The sequence below is a fragment of the Anguilla anguilla genome, chromosome 9, assembly GCF_013347855.1.
Source record: "Anguilla anguilla isolate fAngAng1 chromosome 9, fAngAng1.pri, whole genome shotgun sequence".
NCBI lineage: Eukaryota > Metazoa > Chordata > Actinopteri > Anguilliformes > Anguillidae > Anguilla > Anguilla anguilla.
This window is the reverse complement of record NC_049209.1, coordinates 49,854,844-49,875,180: the sequence shown is the minus strand read 5'-3', so window position 1 is coordinate 49,875,180 and position 20,337 is coordinate 49,854,844. Positions and strand designations below refer to the sequence as shown.

Below are 20,337 nucleotides of genomic sequence, written 5' to 3'. Positions count from 1 at the left end.
CGCTTTTTCTCATTCCAGAGTGGTCTCCCCAGTGCCTGCCATTGTCTCTCTCGCTCTGTTTCTCTCTCACTCTTTCTCTCTCTCTCTCTCAGTCTCAGTCTGTTATACGTTACAGAATAAAATGCCATATTGTAAAAAATAATGTACTAAATTTGCAGGCACTACGTGCACCAAGGCCACCGTACACTGGACTCTGTCAGGACTCTCCTCTTTGAGTGAGAATGTTGAGAATGAATCACAACCAAATTTTTTTCTCTGCAACACACACACAGAATCACTGTATTAAAGTTGTCTTTCTCTCATTACCTCTCTCTCTCTCTCTCTCTCTCACGCTCTTCCTCTTTCTCTCTCATTCTCTGAGGTGCTCCCGACCTTCCCCCGAGACAGCGGCGTATTAAATAAACATCCGTGCTCCTCGCGAGAGAACAAGAAAGGCATCTAACAGGATAATCGCGCTCTCCACGGAGCGGGTGGCCCAGTGTAATTGCAGGAGTGGTGTTAGGAGGGAGGGGTGAAGGCCGCTCAGGGTACTGTGAACGGGGAGTAGCGCTGCACCGAAACTGAGCGGATGGCGCTGACGTTGGTCTCTCCTCATCGCGGGGATGGGGGAAAATGGCGGAATCGAGCGGGCGGTAGGTCACAGCGTGTCTCAGGAGCAGCCGATAGAGTCGGACTGTCTTGCGGGGGGCCCTGTGTTTTACGGGGAGACCCGCCGGAAACGTACGGCCCGTTTTCATTCGTCAGCTCGGTCCGAGGGCGTGGCAGGACGGATCGGATCGTTGAGTCGCGTGAATGAGCCGAAAGCGAAGGGGCTCCTATCCGTGTTAATTATCTGTGTTGAGGCCTAATGGTACAGATGTGCTAGAGGATTACCCCCCCGCACCCCCACTCCCTTCCGCACCCCTCGCCATTAACTGGGGAATCACGCAAGCCATTATCTCATCTTGAGCACTGTGCACACCTCAGGTTGGTTTAAGCAACGAGCGCAGACGATGCCAAGCCCTGAGTTTCAGAACGGACGGTGGTACGTAAACCTACATAAATCTCACACCTTAAAGGATGAACTGTAGAGCTGGAGAGGAGTTGGGCAGTGCGGTTGCTCACATCCTAGGGACAGTTTAAAAATCAACAGTGTAATTCAATTAAAGCAATCGATGTTTAATTAAAACCCCCCTGCTGCTGCCGTCTTTACTGTAATCGCACGTGCACATTTGCCCATTAATGGCATTTCAAACGGCACAAGATGGATCACAAACCCCGTTTCTCCTGTCGCGTATTTTCAAATTGACACAGACTTTACTGGTATCTATGGCCACAGGGCACTTCCTGGTGCTACAGTTGTCGATAAAGACATAAAGATGGCAAGCGTGAGCTGATTGTGCCCCCCCCCCCCCCCCCTTTCAGGCACAGTGGGACGGCCTGACTGGACACGTGCTCCTCAACAGGACGGACGGCTTGAGGAAAGAGTTTGAGTTGGACGTCATCAGCCTGAAGGAGAACGGAACGGCGAAGGTGAGCGAGGTCTGTCTGGACGCTCCTGCAGATTTTCACCCGGTTAAGAATTCTGCGGTTAAACGAACTTCCCCGTTTACGCACCAGAGATCCTGCATCACAAACCATCTGCCTTATGGTTATATTCGCACAGTTCCCCAGCAGACCTGGGTCAAATACGTTTTTGTTTTGGATTCAAATACTTTTCTGTGCTCTATTGGTCTTGCCTGGTGTAATTGAGCCCGCCAAGATGACCAGAAGGGCAGGGTTTGCACTTTTTGAGAGTATTTCATTGGTTCCAATACACCAGACAAGATCAGTAAAGCATAGAAAAGTATTTGAACCCCAAAAAAATTTATTTAATATTTGACCCAGGTCTGTTCCCCAACAACACGTCGAAAATGAGCGATTTTGGGCATCGCTGGGGATTTGCAGTGGCTGCTCTCTGCCACGGTTAAATTTATAGAATTCCTGAAACCCATTTTTATGTTTTATGCGTGTAATAACAATCTAGAATGGTGCGCAAGTAATGGTGTGTCGCGTTCAAGCGACCTGTTCCCATTTCACTCTCTCATGCACTTTCTTTCCCCTCCGATTTTCGCAAGGGTGTTGTGGAAGGAGCAGGCCGGAAACCACAAGTGTGGAAAAAGGTCTGTACAGAGGGTCCCCCTAGATGCTGTGCCGTGACCTTTGACCCCTGACCCTTGACACCCCAGCGACCTCCCAGTCCCCCACCCCCCGACCCACCACCCCCACACACTCAAACTCTGGCGCAGAGCCAGCAGGGGACGCTAACTGAAGCAGCGCTAATGTATTTTTCTTTTTGGCTAATTAAGTTCAAATAAGTCGTTTTTTGTCGGACGAATCTCGAGGAAATGTCAACAAATGACAAACAGCGTGCATAAAAAAAGGGTTTATGGCCAATTTTAGTAAATTAATTATCCATTTCCTGACACTCTAGTGCTGATGTGTCTTAATCTGAGGTGTGGTTAATTCTCCCAAAGGCGACAGCTGTTGCTGAACTAAATTAAAACGGTGTGTAAAATGAGAGCGGTTTTTTCTTCTTTGTTTTTTTGCGAGGTTGAATTTGAAGCCGTCTCTCCCCGTAGGATTTCTGGGATAATTACTGTAATTCCACCTATCTGATCCTCTCTGAGCAGCCAGATTTACTGTCAGTTGACTTTTTTTTAATGTCAGCGGAAGAAAGAATATCCTCCTCTGCATTTAACTCACCTCTATTAACTGCTAATAACCGGTACGATACGTGCAGTTCCTTAAAAGGGCTCCTGCTGAGGCTTGATGGGCTTCCCGTGATTAATGGTTTAAACTCCAGCTCCCTCTGTTATGGTTCTCAGTCTGCTTAACATTACATATGCAGCATAGAAATACATACTTTTCACGCAAGATGTTTTAATTTTTCATTCTCACTGTTTCCAGATATTTGAACAATCGGGAATTATCCCATTTGAAACAAAAGCAAATTATGTCCAAAGCATTATTTGGGGACAGGGAATTATTAATAATATATTTCTTGTCCTGCTAATAGTTGGTGCTGACCAAATCCTTCCCATAATCCTCTCCTTGTGAAAAATGTTATTGTCCAGTGAGGATTCTACATGTTACCCCCCCTCTCTGAATACCCCCTTTAAAATACGCTCTTCTTTGTACTATACTGTGTTACTCTGTGTTTATAAAATTCCTTTCTGGACAGGACTTAAACAGTAGTGGCCAATGTCTCTTTGCAGATTGCACAACAAAATGCTCAGTGTTACTCGAACAGTGTTCATATGAGTTGTACATGAGGCCACATATACTGTGTTAGATGTAAAAGCTCTCAATCGGAGTTCATTTACCTTGACTGTATGACTGTGTTAGAATTCCTCAGTTTTGCAATTAGCATAGATTTGTTTATTGTGATCACCATGGATACAAGGTGGCCTATGACAGCTGGTGGAGGTACACAGGTAATTGTGGTATTCGCCAAAGGACCTAAATATCCAGGTGACATTTTAAGGTTAATTTTCTTATGGAATGTTCATATGTGGACCAGCAATATAGCACGGCAATATCATTTTGGCTTTTCTTTCCCCCCTCCCCCACACCACTGTTGTTGTTGGACTATTGTCACTGTCAGTCTTTTTTTGTTTTGTTTTTGTTTTGTCAAATGTGATGCAGATTGCGGTTTGGAACTCCATAACTGGGCTGAACTTGACTGACCTCAGCCTGGACGCGGGCAACGTCTCTGATTCCATGGCGAACAGAACGCTCATCGTCACCACTATTCTGGTGGGGGGTGCATCAATTATAAATAGACACGAATAGCTAATGCAACTGATTAAAAAGCGGGCTAGGATTATTTATCATAATTGATTATGCAAATCATAATTGGGAAGAAGATGGAGAATTTTTAAATAACTTTGGATAAATGGCAGGTATTACTTATTGATGCCGGGGAAGAGGGAAGTTTAATCGAGTTAATTTTAATGTTTGTGGCGTACGTCGCGGTTTTTTCCGCAGGAGAACCCGTACGTCATGTACAAGAAGTCGGACAAAGAGCTGTACGGTAACGACAGGTTCGAGGGCTACTGCCTGGACCTGCTGAAGGAGCTGTCGAACATCCTGGGCTTCGCGTACGAGGTGAAGCTGGTGTCGGACGGGAAGTACGGGGCGCAGAACGACAAGGGCGAGTGGAACGGCATGGTGCGGGAGCTCATCGACCACGTGAGTCAGGCCACACCCCCCCTTTCTCTGCCGGCTGTAAGGCCAGGAGAGCCTGCAACCCTGGTCCCGCAGAGCTGTGGAGTCCGCTGGTTTTTAGCTGTTATTCAGCACTTAATTTCCTGCTTCTGCAGAAGCAGCGGATTCTGCAGCTAACTCACCTCACACTGTTTTTTGCGTCTGAATTGATTGTTATTGTTGTTGTTGTTGTTGTTGTTCTTCTTCTTCTTCTTCTTCTTCTCCTCCTTATTCTTCTCCTTCTCCTCCTCCTTATTCTTCTTCTCCTCTTCCTCCTCCTCCTTCTTCCTTCTTCTTATTCACCTCCTTCTTCTTCTTCTTCCTGTTGTTAAAAGGATTATGGTATGCCGCCTCACCTCAGCCTCCACTGAGGCGTAGCACCCGCCTGGGTGATGCATGGCAGCCATTTTGTGCCAGAACACTCAGGCAGTGAGGGAACTCGCCTCAGGGGGAGAGTGTAGGGGGGAGCTTTATGGATTATGGAACCATTTATGGAAATCAGAGGTCTTAACGGTTTATTCTGCGGGACAGATAGCTGACCTGGCGGTCGCGCCTCTGACCATCACCTACGTGAGGGAGAAGGTGATCGATTTCTCAAAGCCGTTCATGACCCTGGGCATCAGCATCCTGTACCGCAAGCCCAACGGCACCAACCCGGGGGTGTTCTCCTTCCTCAACCCGCTGTCCCCCGACATCTGGATGTACGTGCTGCTGGCCTGCCTGGGGGTCAGCTGCGTCCTGTTCGTCATCGCCAGGTAAGGCCGGCTTCAATCCCCCGGGGGGTGTGGGTGGAGTCTAATCTTTTTCTTTTTATCACGTGTATAGTCCAACGACAGATTTTTTTAGATGGTGAATTCAACCAGTGAAGTCTCCAAAGTCACCCAGCAACCCTTGGCAGATATCGACAGCGTTGGGGGGGGGGGGGGGTGGGAGGGAGGAATGGGGGTGCGGAGGCTTGGCTGCAGTGTCCTGGACAAATTTCCAAACTTCCCCTTTCAATATGGCAGTTTATTTGAAGCTGATTGGCTGATTGTTTTTTTCTTTCAGGTTGTCTCTTTGAATGAAAAATGAGTTCTCAGATTACCTTCCAAGTTAAATAAATAAAGGTTAATAAATCAGTACATTTTGAGAGAGAGAGGTAGAGAGATGGATCGATAAATAATTGATAGATAAAGAATTGGACATAAGAATTATTTAACGCCCCCAGAATTCTATCGTTCTTTCAGGTGTGGAAACTAAATTGGTCGCGGATGAGATTATCATCGATCCCCTACGTCACCTCTTAGTCAGACCGTGTTGATAAGCGTACGGGTGAAACTCACCGACGCGCTGCCCTCTCCTGGAAAAGCCGCTCGTAGCTCTAGCTGCTCGGTGTCTATGGTCGTTTTTGGCTATTTCTCCCTGACTCTGGGGCTGGCCAGCTGAGGTGGGCTGCCAAAAAAAGGAATAAATCCCCAAGCTGTTATTCAGTTTCATGCCAATTTGGAGGTGGGGGGGGGGGGGTGCACACACACAGTGTGTACTCCTGCTTTTACTATGCACCCTAATCTCTCAGTGAGAAGAGAGATTTAAGAAAAAAACCCTCAGTAAACTGATCACAGTTTGAACAGTGTCCCCATTTTGAAACCCCCAGCATTTTAAAGGGCTGGATGGCGTCCCGTGCAGCTGTCGGGGTGCGGTGGGGGGAGGGGGTTGATCACCCTTGGATGGGCGGGTTCATCAGTTCAGGACGGCTCATTGTTTACGTGTTTGTGGCATCGAAATTCTCTTTAAAAAGGCAATTTAAAAAAGAAAAAACAAACAAACAAACACAATAAATACCCCCCTGTGGCTGGTTCACACCGAGGGGCAAAAATAGCTTTACTTAAAAAACAAAAAAAAAGAGAGAGAGAGAAAAAAAAGAGTCATGTGACCAAACAGAGCCAAATCAATCGAGCCAAAAAGCCTGTGAGCCCCTGCGGTGGTCCTCCCTGCAGAACTGCCTTCTGGGTAATCGCAGCGTGCCCGCTCGGCAGATTATGAATAGGCTGTCACGTGCGCGTACGTGCGCACAATGAGCAACGAGCCGCGGCCCGCAGAAAACCCTCCTGGAGGGGGGGGAGGGGGGCTAATTTTCGGTCGGATTTGGCCGGTGAACTGCAGGCTTCTTTCCTGCGTTTGCCTGTTTCACAGCTTTTTTCCCTGAAACAGCTCTGCAATCACGTCCTGAGCGTTAAACAAAAATAAACACGGTCTAAAAGAGTCATGTTTACACCTACAATGTGTCTTCACCTGGAATTTTGATAATACTGTTTCAATGATATGTCTTGTTATATTAAATATACAATATTATTGTAATATGTGTGCTATATAAATAAGAATATTAGAATTTACAATGCATGTATACATGTATTGTAAAGTGTTTTTTATTGTTCTAAAATGCTCTTGTTTTGTGTGCTCTGAAATGTCTGCCTTAATGTATCTTGGCCTCCAAATAGTTTTTTGTTTGTCATTCAGAAGTAATTCCCCTTGATTTATATTTTTTCAGTTTATATTTAAGTACCTTTGTGTACAGAAGCAGCAAAAGGTTGTTGTGGATTTTGTTGATTATGTTTTGTAAAATGGTAATGCGGATTTGTAATAGTGATGTAACCGTATAGAGGATAGCATATTTGATTACAGATTGGTCTGCAGGCTTCTGTGTATGACATTCATCAATGTTTTTTATATTTTTTACCCATTAATTCTGCTGGAGCACTGTGCTTTTTTATTTTTTTTTTAAAAGAGAGATGTTTTTTAAGCAAGTTTTCTTTTCTTTTTTAACCAGGTTTACCCCCTATGAGTGGTATAACCCACACCCCTGCAACCCCGATTCGGACGTGGTGGAAAACAATTTTACTTTGCTAAATAGTTTCTGGTTTGGAGTGGGAGCCCTCATGCAACAAGGTACATAGGTCACGTGTCAATGTCGCACACATCCCATAGTCTGCTGCGACCTCGGGGGACTGGTAAACTCCACCTTCAGAAACGATACTCCCCGCTGTCTGCTGTAAAACCTGTTCGCTGCTCCTTAACCCCCTGAAGTTAACCTTTGTACGTGGTAAACTACAATACCCCCCCCCCCCCCCCCCCCCCCACTATATAACACTACTATATATGTATATATGTGGATAATACAGTACATATGCAGACAAGGCTTGTGTTTCCTTGATTGGTCTGCATTTCTTTGTTTTTATTTTACATTTTTCAAACCATCGGAAGAATGGTTGATAAGATGGCCGCACGCAACACGACTAAAACGATTAACAGGAGACATTATGCCCTCCCATTGCCGTGTCTTTCCTCTGTACTCTGTGTGTGTGTGTGTGTGTGTGTGTGTGTGCGCGTGCGTGCGTGCGTGTGTGTGTGTGTGTGTGTGTGAGTAGTGTACTGGCAGTGCAGCACAGTTCATGCATATGCAAGCTTCTTATCGCTGGCGGTCTTTTGCATGGAGCACGGTGACAATGGGCAGACATTTATGGGTGAAGTGCACTTATGAAAATGCTAGTGTGCTATGGGGGAAAAATAAAGGAATAAAAACTTCAACCTGATCCTTCGGTGACATTTAATAAGAGGAACAGGAGGAAGAAATGTCTGTATATCTACGTAATTTCACAGTTTTGTGCTGTGATACAAAAATAAACCCAGATAAGATGATCTTAGATCCAGTCACCTGTGTTCCAAATAGACCCCACGTGCATGCCAAATCACTGCTGTAGTGCGCCTGCGGTATGGATGCTACTTTACGTTGTTTTATAATGTCCCACTCTCGCGCGGATTATAAACGCCTGTCCCATCACCACCTCTCCTCCCCATATTGGGCTGTATCAGGTTTTACAGTATTTGCCGTGTGCGTGCGTTGTGCGTGTGGCTGTCCCCATGGTGATGAGCGTGCGGTGAGCGCGTGGAGTGCAGGGTCCCCGTTAAACGCCCTCCTGTTTGGAGTTTACCGTCATCCACAGCATTCTGTGGGATGCAGTGTCCGCTAGTTACCACTACCTTGGGTACATGACAGGCAGCCCCAACCAGATTCTGCTTGTCTTTTTCACAAAGCATTATTAAACATTTGCGAGAAAGCAAATGTTTAAACTGGTACTAATGTCATGGTTATCGTGAACGTAAGTTGAATCCTTTTCTGTTTTTTGTTTTGCTTGTTTGTACATTATTTGAAGTCTTCCTGGAGAAATGGATAATGAAAAAGATTCATTCGTTAGACAATTATCTAGCCGATGCTAACCCCGTTCATCCTTTTTAGCTTGTGTTTGAATGTGTTCATTTTTTATTTTGTTCCTGTCTTGTGTGTTGGCAGTGGTGTTTGACGTGATGATCCGACTTTCTCTTTCCCGCAGAGCGTGAGCAAAGTCTGGATCAGGACTGGCTCTCGCGTCTGCCGTTTGGCGCTGCAGCAAGTACCGAGCCTGTCCCCAAACATTGCCATAGTTACGCACAGTATCATCTCCGAATGATAACCGACGGGGGGTTTGGAAGCATAGATCAAATCGACAACGCCTCTTTTGCCCTTAGCCTGTTTTTTGGCGGAAACCATTCTTCACGCTTTATTCTTAGTTTTTAAAAAAGTGTGAGTGTTTACTACGGCCTTGGAAGGGTGTCTATTTGACAACATGTAGAATGCCCAGCGCCAGAGAGAGAATTAGGGGCTTTCATTCCATGCATCATTTCAGTATTTGTTTGGAAACATGCATATATACATACATACATACACACCCTCTCCCTTCCAACAAAAGTCCTCTCTTATCAACAAATGCTGATTCATTATCCGCGAGCAGAGAGAGCTTCTCACATTGCTGGAGATAAACGCCGCTCCTCGGGTCTATCTGACAGCTTCATTAGACTCATCGCGCGTCAGTCAGCCTTTCTGCCCGAAACGCGAAAGTTCACCCGCGATGGCGAGCTCTGGCCGAGGCGTGATAACAGACACTGCAATGGGTTTATCAGCATCCACATGAGCAATCTCGTAAGAAATGTGAATTGAAATGAAACTGGATTCAGTTAGAAGTGGCTTAAAAAAATAGATTAATTTGGACTCACGTTACCGAACTCACCGCCCCCTTACCCACATATTTTTGTTGTCGTTCCTGCCACTCACCTCCATGCATGTTTCATGAACACGTCATGAAAATTTGTCATTGTACTGTAATGGAAAACTATTTGATAGCTGTTTCTTAAGCTGAATGAAATGAGTGTTGTTGTGTTCTCTGTCTGCTGCGGCTCTTCGCCGTGTGTGTTCTCTGCCTCTAACCATGGTGCATTGGTGCTGTCGTGACAGGGTCAGAGCTGATGCCTAAAGCTCTGTCCACCAGAATCGTCGGAGGGATCTGGTGGTTCTTTACGTTAATAATAATATCGTCATACACTGCCAACCTGGCTGCCTTTTTGACGGTCGAAAGAATGGACTCGCCAATCGATTCTGCGGACGATTTGGCGAAGCAAACAAAAATTGAGTATGGGGCCGTGCGAGATGGATCCACCATGACATTTTTTAAGGTAAGAAATATATTTAAGTACACTTAAATCACTCCTGAGTACTGTCACAAAAACTGTATTCCACGAGTAGGGTGAAATGCGTTTTTTAATATTACAATGCATTCAATTTGATATACTGTAGGACTTATGTGAAGCACTTTGTTTAAACCTTTGTTCACAGTTTGGGTTCATTCTGAGATGTATTTTGGAAATCCCGCAATTCATTTTTTGTACCCTATAGGGGACACACATCTCTGGTCTTAATCCTAAGTATCATAATACTATGATGAGATCTACACCACAAAGGACATTCAATACAAATAAACTGCATTATATTTTTGAAAATATTTTCACTGCAGCACGTTTTTGTCATCCAAGACACTTATAGTATTATTATTTTTTTAATTAAAATACATAAACTTCTCTTCTGCTGGGTCTCAGGAGGATATGAGAGAAATCTGGGAATATGGGTTTTCATAAATGGGTTTTTAGTTCCAATTGTGAGAATGGGACAGTTCTAAGAAAAGCTCATTTGAGACAAATACAAAAAGTACTGGTCTTAAATGAGTTCGGTCCTAAATGATTCCAGACAATCTGACTCCACTTAAAATCCTGGAAAGCAATCAATGCATTAATGGTTCTCTGTGTGAGGATGTGCTTAAAGGTGTCAGAATGAAATGCACGGACAATGGATTTCCACCTGTGCAGATTTTCTTTTTTGCCAGAAAATGGCTTCCACTGTCAACGTCTTTTATCCTCTCCAAGATTTTGAATATTTAGTCAAACCCCTCCACAACCCCAAGTTATTTTAGTCCACATATATGATATCTATGTACCTGGAATGAGTCTTGTTGCCCTTCTTCATACTTATTCCAATAATTCACTTCAGGTGACATCCTTATTATTGTTGCTTATTGTATTCTTTCGAACCCAATCTTAGATTCATCTGGAGACAGTTCCTTTTATTTATTTATTTATTTATTTACGCAATTTTGTTTCATAATAAACCTGGTATACCAGGTTCTTCCGTGTGTCCATTTTCGGCTGAAACCCATCACTTTAAGAGAAACAGGCAGTGCACTTTGATTCATTGCGTTGACTTGGACATTACAAATGGCCACACTGTTGCACAACTGCACAGCTGGGGTGCAGAAGTTTTGCTGGGAGCCATTTGTCTCCGTGTCTTTGAGATGCTCACACGGGGTATTTTAAGGTACCGGATCGATTTGTACTCGCTTTGGTGTCAAATTCATTAGTTTGCTGACCAGGCTCTATGTGCCACAATGAGAGTACAGGTTTCTGGATTTATGTTATTATTTTTTTTAGAATATCCCTCAACATTCTTTGCTCTGGAACCCCCTGACAGCCGCCAGCTGTTGGCTGCTTCGTCTCAGAAAACAAACGACCCGAGCCGCTGCTTGAGGAACGTACCCCCGCGAAAAAGCGGCAGGTTGTGACATCATCGCGATGTATCACCCCGCCATATCTTAGCCGCCTGTCAGCCCAACAGGAGCCGCCTCGACAGATTACATTGTTTCAGACTCAGCAGCTACAGACCTGCTTAACGTGCCAACCCCTCCCCTCCCCAGCCCCCCTCCCCCCTGCCTCCCACCAACAGCCCATCAAAATTGAAACCTGTAGGGGCTTTATCCACTGAGATTGCCTGGGCGTGATTACCAGCTCCTGTACCTCTCGAGAACGTGGCCCGGGATGCCGAGGATAAATCAGCCCAGAGAGATTTGCACACAGCTGCTCTGCTCTGCTCTCCTCCTGAACGGAGAGAGAGAAACACTGAGAGAGAGAGAGAGAGAGAGAGAGTCTATTTATCCACAGCTAACGGGACAAGTGCGACAGCACTCAACTCATCACCGTGTGTGCATACCTACAAAATGGAGTCTATATATTTTATTTCCACGTCGCATCCTTTTTGTAGCGCATTACATCATGCGGGTACACTGGGATTTTGTACATATATAATAACATAAGAATGTGTGATGAGGAGAACAGGCCGTTCGGCCCATCAAGGCTTGTCACTGTCCACAGACTGGAGAGTACCCAGCACCGAGTTAAGCTTGGACCTGAACAAACTGAGGGTATCCGATGATCATGTGACCTGGCTCCCTTTTACACATATTTTACTCTGCAGGGCAAATGCGGAGTTTGATTAGATCGGTTAACCCTTTAAGGTGCGAGATGCGTGATTAGAATGTTCTTGACTGAACATTCTAATGCTGATGTCACCATCACTACTGGTAATTGAAAGCAGTGGGAGTTCTAGAACACTGACATAGAATTTTGAAGAAAAAAAAGAACTAACCCTGCTCTTCAAAGGGTTAAAGCACATGCTGGAAATGCCCTCGTGCATGTTCTCTTGTCCTTGACGTTAGCGCAACCCTCTCACGCCAGGTTTCGTTAATTTGCCTCGCTCCTTTTCTTTTTTTTTTTGCTTTCTTTCTATTCTCTTTCTTTTCTCAGAAATCCAAGATCTCCACGTACGAGAAGATGTGGGCTTTCATGAGCAGCCGAAAAAACACGGCTCTGGTGAAGAACAACCGCGAGGGCATCCAGCGGGTCCTGACCACGGACTACGCGCTCCTCATGGAGTCCACCAGCATCGAGTACATCAGCCAGAGGAACTGCAACCTCACTCAGATCGGAGGGCTGATAGATTCCAAGGGATACGGTGTGGGAACCCCTATCGGTGAGTGTCGGGGGGAGAGCCGTTTGTATTTTACGGCGGGGCGTTTGTGTCCGTCTGTGAAAAGACAAAACACCGCGTTTCTTTTTGATGGCCAATTTCACGACCGCCAAAAAAAAGAAAAGGAAAAAAAAAAAGAGAGAGAGAGAGAGAGAGCGAATGCAATGTCATTGCTTTCCTTTGCTCTGTTATTTTCCTTAAAAGGCTCCTGGGATGTCTTTCAGAGGAAACCTTGACAGAGTAAAAAGCATCTGGACTCCTTTTTTTACGAAATTGGCGTCGGGCAAGCAGAGAGTGTACGCTGAGAGAATCCTAACTGAAAACTCCTCCCTGGGGTCCGTTCATTTTCAACAACTGATGACTTCTAACGGGAAAATCCAAAAGTAATTTCAAACTCCAATTACGTAAGCCTGTCCAATAATGACTGCAAGGTGAATTACCTGCGGTTTTTTTAAAGAGAACAGCCCCAGGGGGTCTTTTTGAATTATAGGATTCATCTCTGTCCTCCTCTCTCTCCCTCCCCCCCTCTCTTTTGCTTTTTCTGCCTGGTAGCATAATAGCATCTTTATGTTTCATTTCTTATTTATATACTCGTGAGGTCTCTCCATTTATATTCCAAACGCTTAATTTACTCACTTTCAAAACTCACGTTCTCTTTCTTTCCTTCCTCCCCCATTTCTCTCCCTCTAAATTGCTCTCTCTCTCTTTTTCCCACTCGCTCACTCTCTCCCCCTCTTTTTCTACCTCTTTCACTCTGTCTCTCTGTCCCTGTCACTTTTGCTCGCTCTCTACTGGCATTTAACAGATGCTCATATCCAGAGATACTTGCAGTGTAAACAAGTGGGATGTGGTCAGGGGGTCAGGGGTCAAAGTGAAGTCATTCCCTAGAAGGGGAAAATATGGACCCTGGAGAGATAGCAATTGCAAGAAGTTTTGACACGATTGACTACTTGTCAACTACCCTACTGAACAGTAATTTCAGTCGCACAAACAAGAACAAAACTACCCAAATGAGCATTAACCCTTGAAAGGTGTAGGATCATAAATATGTCATTAGGATGTTCTTAACTGGACATTCTAATGCTGATGTAACAGTCGCCACTGATGATTGAAAGCAATGGAGTTCTAGAACACTGGCTTTGAATTTTGAAAAAAAAAAAAACGTTTAAAAAGAACTGCTCTTCAAAGGATTAAACATTTTTGCCCAAAGACAAAAACAGGTTGGCAGCCAGTCCAGGGTGTAATCCTGCCTCTCGCCCAATGCACACTGGGATAGGCTCCAGCACCACCCTCCGCACCCCTGCCCAAGATAAGCGGGCATAGACAATGGATGGTTGGATGGATGTAACCGCAGGCTCATACAAACTCCCTCTGCGCAGGCTCTCCGTACAGGGACAAGGTGACCATCGCCATCCTCCAGCTGCAGGAGGAAGGCAAGCTCCACATGATGAAGGAGAAGTGGTGGAGGGGGAACGGCTGCCCCGAGGAGGACAGCAAGGAGGCCAGCGCCCTGGGCGTGGAGAACATCGGCGGCATTTTCATCGTGCTGGCCGCCGGACTCGTCCTGTCCGTCTTCGTGGCCATCGGCGAGTTCATATACAAATCCAGGAAGAACACGGACATCGAGGAGGTGAGTGCGAGCCAGCGCTCCTGGCACTACGAGCACCGCGTCTGAAATAGGCTGCCGGTGTCCAGAGGAAGTCCACGCACCGTGCGAGCCGAATAAGACTTCCTGTAGCGTGCGTAAACAAAATACATACAGTATGTATACTTTCACTCTGAGAGAAAAACAAGGGTTCTTTGGCTTTTCTCCATGGGGGAATCCATTTTAGTTCTTTGTGGAACCCACTGTGGTAGGTGTGAAATGTGTGAAAGCTCCAAGATTGAACCGTTTTGCCCAACAAAGAACCCTTGAACTAGACGAGGGTTCCTCTCTACGGAGACACAAAGGAGTCTTTTGGAGCTCTTTCTTCTGAGAGTGTAAGAAGAGCGAGGAAGAAAATGTATATTTTTTCTGTCTTCTGTCTGTTATACGGGCCTGAAAAATAGTTTTCAGCCTCCGTTGTGTAAATGTGAAGACCTACTGTAACATGCAAACATTACTTAAATAATTCAAGTATTTACACTACAGGGCCAAAAGTATCTGGACACTCTGGGGCTGACACACTGGCACTTGGTCTGGGCCTGTTTTTCGTGGTTTGGGCTAGGCCCCGTTCGTTTTGATGAAAGCAAATCTTAATGCCACAGATTGCAATCACATCCTAGACATTTCTGTCCTTCCCCAACAGTTTGGGGAGGACCTTGCCTGTTTCAGCTTGCCAATGCCCCCGGGCACACAGCAAAGTCCACATAGAAATGGTATTGTTGAAAACGGTGTGGAAGAACTTGACTGGCCTGCTCACAGCCCTGACCTCAGCCCCATCCAACACCATGGCTGATCAGCTGGAAAGCCAACTGTGAGCCAGGCCTAATCACCCAATCAGTACCTGACCTCACTAATGCTCTTCTGGCTAAATGGAAGCAAATCCCTGCAGCAATGCTCCAACATCATGTGTTTAGCCTTCCCAGAGGAGTGGTGGTTGTTACAGCAGCAAAGGGTGGATCAACTCCATATTAATGCCCATAATTTTGGATGAGATGTTGGATGTCAGGTGTCCACATACTTTTGGCCATGTAGTGTATATGGAGTTTCGTAATTTTGCAATTAAAGTTAAAGTAAGTAATATTATAGTAAGTAAAATTATATTATACTTTCCAACATATGCTTGTCAGTTTTATCCGTGCATAATCTTCACATTTCTGGTTATTTTTCATTTGGATGCGTTGTCATGGCAACATTGATATTTGAATTAACTGTCATTGACTAATTTAAGTTGCACTGATCAAATTTACTAATAGTGATTAATATTTGAAATAAGACTAGACTTGTATCTAGAGAATACCCAGGCATTGATATTTTCAGACGTAAGCAAATAGGCTCACCGTAGTGGAAAAGTAACAGAATACTCTTATTTTTTTTAAAATGTGATTAATATTGGTCTGGGTGAAACTTAATTTCCCTTAGGAGTCTGAATGCTGTACCTCAGGGCTGCCCAACCCTATTCCTGGAGATCTATCATCCTGTAGGTAGACATCTCAACCCTAACTTGACACAGCCGAGTCTTGCCTATCAGAAGCCGAACGAGATCTCTAGCTGTCGAACGAGGTGTGCTTTGTTAGGGTTGGAGTGGAAACCTGCAGTGTGGTGGATCTCCAGGAGCAGGGTTGGGCAGTCCTGCTGGAACTCTTCCCTCCTGGTTCTTTAGGTACTTTTAAAAAGGGGTTTTGGGCGGGGAAGTTGAACCTTGAGACACCATCAGGTTCTTCATTCATGACTTGCTTTTGCTTGTACAGTTTTTTGTTGTGATGCCTGTTTGCTTGTACTTATTTATTTATTTATTTTGGTTTTGTACCATTTTTATTGATGTTCATGAATGTGCACCTGCATGTCTTCTGACACTCAAGACTGTTTGTTTATTTGCTCGTTTGCGGGTGTGTTTTTATCTGTATTGTATTGTTTATCTGTACACATGCATTTATCGCCTGTTCTGTTTTCCCTTTTTTTGTGGCGGAATTGGTTTTGACTCCTGTTCTGTTGTCTGTCTTGCACGCAAAGGCCTTTTGCTTCTATTACGGAGTGCAATCCAAGCCGTTGCAAAGGCGCCTCTCCAACGCTTCCTCCGAAAGCTGTCTGTCGACGGATGTAGAATGTGGTAAACTTCTCCAAGAAGATCTTTTGCGATCTCCACGCTAGATACCACGCCGCTTAGTTGTTTGCTTTGGTCAAGGTGTGTCCGTGGCCCTTCAGAAATAGGCCCGCCTCCCCTCTAAACACTGTCCCCAGGCCCCTCCCCCAGTCCCTAAGCCCCACCCCTCCACCCAGTCCCCGTCCGCTCCCCTCGTTTTTCTGTGAGGTTGTAGCTACGTTTCCTACAAGCGCCCACAATGTAGATGCTCACTCCAGAGAACCTGAGGTCTAAATTGTGGGAGGAACTGGCCTTCAAGAAAAAAAATACAAGCCTAGTTCACATTATTTCATTTGTTTACAGAGGGGTACAGAACAACAGCTTCTCAATGCAGAACTTGCATATTAACTCTGTGACATATCAGAGGGCTGTGTGTACTGGTTTCTCCTCCAGCTCTCAGCCAATTAGGTCTGCATATATTCATTGTCATGGATGGCTTTATGTAAGAGTGAAAACACACACACACACACACACACACACACAGGCCTGTAGAAACTCCCCTCCTTCACTTAGTTTTATTGAACTATGAAGTGCACCCCTCCTGGTGAAATCCTGAAAACACACACAAACTAAGGAAGCAATTTGGTAAAGAGTATGGAGACTAAATTCTCTGTCAGCATGCCCTGTATCCCAGCATGCATTGCTTGGTTTGTGCCAATCAGAACTCTGGGTTCAGGTTTTCAAGCTTTCAGCAGATGGTGTGTCCTTTATGATGTCATAAAGGAAAAGTGAACAAGGGGCGGGGCAGATACATCTCAAAGTGTCAACTGGGCTTAAGAAAAAAATACGGAAAAAAATTCTAACTCATTAATGCAAAACTTTTTATTTTTAGAGCTGAAGCTATTAGTGAATTTAGTTTGACCTTGACACTCGAGGAAGGTCAAAAACAGAAGCAGAGGATTACAAATCTGACATTTGAAAGTCATTAAAAGTAATGGAAAACGATAGCACCTGCAATGTAGATGCTGAGCTTTACCCTGAACATTGGATGTCTGTTCTCTCAGTTTTACCCCAGTTTCTTGTTGAGTGAGCAATTTAATTATTGAACAGGCCCTTTAAATATCACCATTGTGAAAACGGTTGCATTTATTTGTGGCTTGCCATCCCCATACTGCTGTCTTCTTGAGAATTTACAACAGCTTCTCTTGTAAATTAAGAGCCCATTATGGATTATATTAGGAAAGGTAGTCCTGCAGGAAGGTTTAAGCTGTCGAGAAGAAGGTAGGTGTGTGTGTGTGTGTGTGTGTGTGTGTGTGTCAGAGAGAGAATGTGTTAAAGACGGGGGGGGGGGAGGGATATGGTGAGAGAAGGAGAGAGGGAGAGAGAGGAGGAGAGAAGAAGGGCAGGAGGGAGAGCTATTTGTGCAGGAAGATTTAAGATGTACAAAAGAAGGTAAGTGTGTGTGTGTGTGTGTGTGTGTGTGTGTGTGTGTGTGTGTGTGTGTGTATGTGTGTGTGTGAAAGACAGCGAGAGAGCGATGGGGGGGTAGGGAGAGAGAAGGAGAGGGGAGAGCAAGGTTTAAGCTATGCAAAAGAAGGTAGGTGTGTGTGTGAGAGAGAGGGAGAGAGTGAGAGAAAGAGAGAGGGGGAAATAACCAATCATCTGCGAGGAAAAACCCCCAATACATGTATGAACTATGCTGCCCTGCATGAAAATTAAACTATAAAAATAACTGCATAAAAATTACCTCATGAATACATGTACAGTTAGTGCAATATCACTTATATACCTATAACCCATTTGGCTGGCCAGTTAAAACACTTTAAAGCCATTTTTCTCAGTTTTACCCTTTGCGAAGTTACTGCAGTTAGGCTTTGTAGGGCAGTATGAATGACTGCATTTAAAAAGAAAAAAAAAAAACAATTTCTGTGTCTTAAAAAGGGCCCTCATGTGAAAATAAATTGCACACAGGCATCAGGGCTTGAATCAAACTTGATTGTAAAATGTAAAAGTAACATTGCACAACATTGTAACATGAGACTGGAGAACGCATGACTGAGCATGGTCCACAATGTAAAATCATAAGGTAAATTAGATAATAGTAAACACCTTTGTTTAACTGCTTTAAAGACACTTTAAAAATAAGTCACTTAAAAATAAGTGATATCACCTGTAGTTTATGTTTTTATGAAAAACATTTAAGTGATCGCATCTTATTTACTTAAAGGGATCTTCAGGTTAGTGTAAATTGTACTGCAAAGTTGACATTAAATCACCTGGAAGTTTAACATAAAAATAAATAAAAGCAGAAAAAACTAGACCTACGCGTTACTTTAAAAGTATAGGCTTATAACGAGCATTAACTTGTGTTGTTTACCTAAAGAAGAAAACTTTCAGCCATGCGAGTGCATTTATCGGCACTAGCAGCGTTTCCTGGTCGCCCAGCCTTCGCTTACCTGCCAGGGCTTTCCGGGGTCTCCAACGTCCGCTTTCTCCCCGAAAGTAAGTATCCGACGCACGTGGGACTTGAGACGCGGGGCGCCCCCGGTGGAACGCGCAGGCAATAGCAGGTTACCCGTGGGGCTCGATTTCCCTCCTCCTAACTGGAAGTGAAAGATGTAATTTAATCGTTTAAAAATGTAATGGAGCGTGGTGTATTATTTTCAAATCCGCCAGGGCCTTTGATGACCCTATCTTCGTTGGTTGACACTGGTTTTTTTTTTTCTTCTGAATTTAATTAATCATTTTTGCAATGACAGTTGCAGCTTATTTATCCTCACGGTTATAAATTGAAGCGGAATTCAATTTGAATTCTGCGATTAGACAAGGTTTTTTAATGACACTAAATAAAAATAAACAGTAAATAATGATATCCGAAACTATTCAGTTTACGCTAGCGGAAGAATCCCTTTAAGGTTTATTTTATTCCAGTGCCTTCAATTGTACTGAATGTAAAATAGAAGCCCCACCCCCTCCCCCCTCCCGTCCTGTGCATCTACTGTATCCTCTGTCACGGGGAGTTTTTTGATTTGGTCCTGAAAAGGGAATGAGTTTTCCTTTTTTGGGATAATGAAAAATAAAAAATTTAGAAGTGCCTTCCACACGTGATGTCACACACACAGAGTGCACACATGCTTTTCAGGAGCACAGCATGAGGGCCGTTCTGATGTTCGATCACAAGTTTGCGCTTTCTGGAGTTTCTGTTCTTTCTGCTCTAATATTGTGCAAAACCTGAAATAAGCACCTTAATTATTTAATTAATTAATGACTACGCATGTTTTAAGTGCACTTAATCGTATTTTTTTCTTGTTTCAAAAAGTTGCTTTTTTTATTGCTCCCAAATCATCATTACCTTTACTTATCGTTTCCAAACACTTTCTCATTTATTAGTCTACTACTTAGGGCTCAAATGAAGCTCAACTCTGTTGAGTGCTGTTGCTCACTGCGGCCATTTTGTTTTTTTTCCCTGACAGTGTATTTCCTTTAGTGCTGTAATGGAGGAGCTGGGCATCTCGCTCAGGTGCCACAGGCCCGCTAAGAAAAGGCCGAAAGCCAAGGGACGGGCGGGACTTTCCAGCTTCCTGCTGTGTCACCCCAAGCGCGTTCTGAGGAAGGGAACTCTGGGATAGATTGCGGAGGCTTTGGGGGCTAATTTAATTCACACTTTGTTGTCTGTCTCTTTGTATAAATAATTTGTTCTCTTTTTTTTTTGGTTTTGTTTTACACAATGACTCTTGAGAATACAGGATGTCGTGTTGCTGCGTATGGTCTTAACTTCATAACGTCAACAAAAACTTTTTTTTCCCCGTTATGAATGACTGAAAATTAGGAATAGATCTGTCGAGGGGGGACCACTCCCTGTGTCCATCCTGTTATGTGTTAAGTCTGTCCATTTTCTTGTGCTGTCCCAACTTTTCACAATAAAACAATGTTTATAATTTTTCTCCTTCTCTCTTTCTTTCTCAGCCGTTGTGCTCATTTTTGTTGCTGTGAGGAGTTTCTGTTCTGATCTATAAACAGTATGACCACCATCATCCTGGGATTTTAAGGATGCTACAATTTAAGAAGACTTTGCCTACTTTACATTATGTTACACTTTATTTGGCAGACGCATTTATCCAAAGCGAAGTACAATACAGTAAGCCTACTTAACTTTATCATCCAGTGTACTCAACAGATATACTC

General features: G+C 44.3%; 1 protein-coding gene across 5 annotated transcripts in view; it reads left to right on the top strand.

Annotated features, from left to right (window-relative positions):
• The window catches only part of grik1a (glutamate receptor, ionotropic, kainate 1a), a 45,583-nt gene extending 25,488 nt beyond the window's left edge, over positions 1-20,095 (top strand). The window contains exons 8-17 of one of the 5 annotated variants that reach the window (XR_004766907.1): positions 1,405-1,521; positions 3,667-3,777; positions 4,009-4,212; positions 4,759-4,982; positions 7,034-7,152; positions 9,533-9,750; positions 12,205-12,430; positions 13,807-14,057; positions 16,083-17,467; positions 17,754-17,993. Coding sequence is in view for 3 of the 5 variants with exons in the window: in XM_035433396.1 (XP_035289287.1) it covers positions 1,405-1,521; positions 3,667-3,777; positions 4,009-4,212; positions 4,759-4,982; positions 7,034-7,152; positions 9,533-9,750; positions 12,205-12,430; positions 13,807-14,057; positions 19,626-19,781 (1,626 nt within the window). In the remaining 2 variants the exon portion in view is untranslated. Of the gene's footprint in view, positions 1-1,404; positions 1,522-3,666; positions 3,778-4,008; positions 4,213-4,758; positions 4,983-7,033; positions 7,153-9,532; positions 9,751-12,204; positions 12,431-13,806; positions 14,058-16,082; positions 17,468-17,753; positions 17,994-19,625 lie in introns of those variants that run through there. The other 4 variants (XR_004766908.1, XM_035433398.1, XM_035433396.1 and 1 more) reach the window with 4 other exon arrangements.
• Positions 20,096-20,337: the final 242 nt, after the last annotated feature.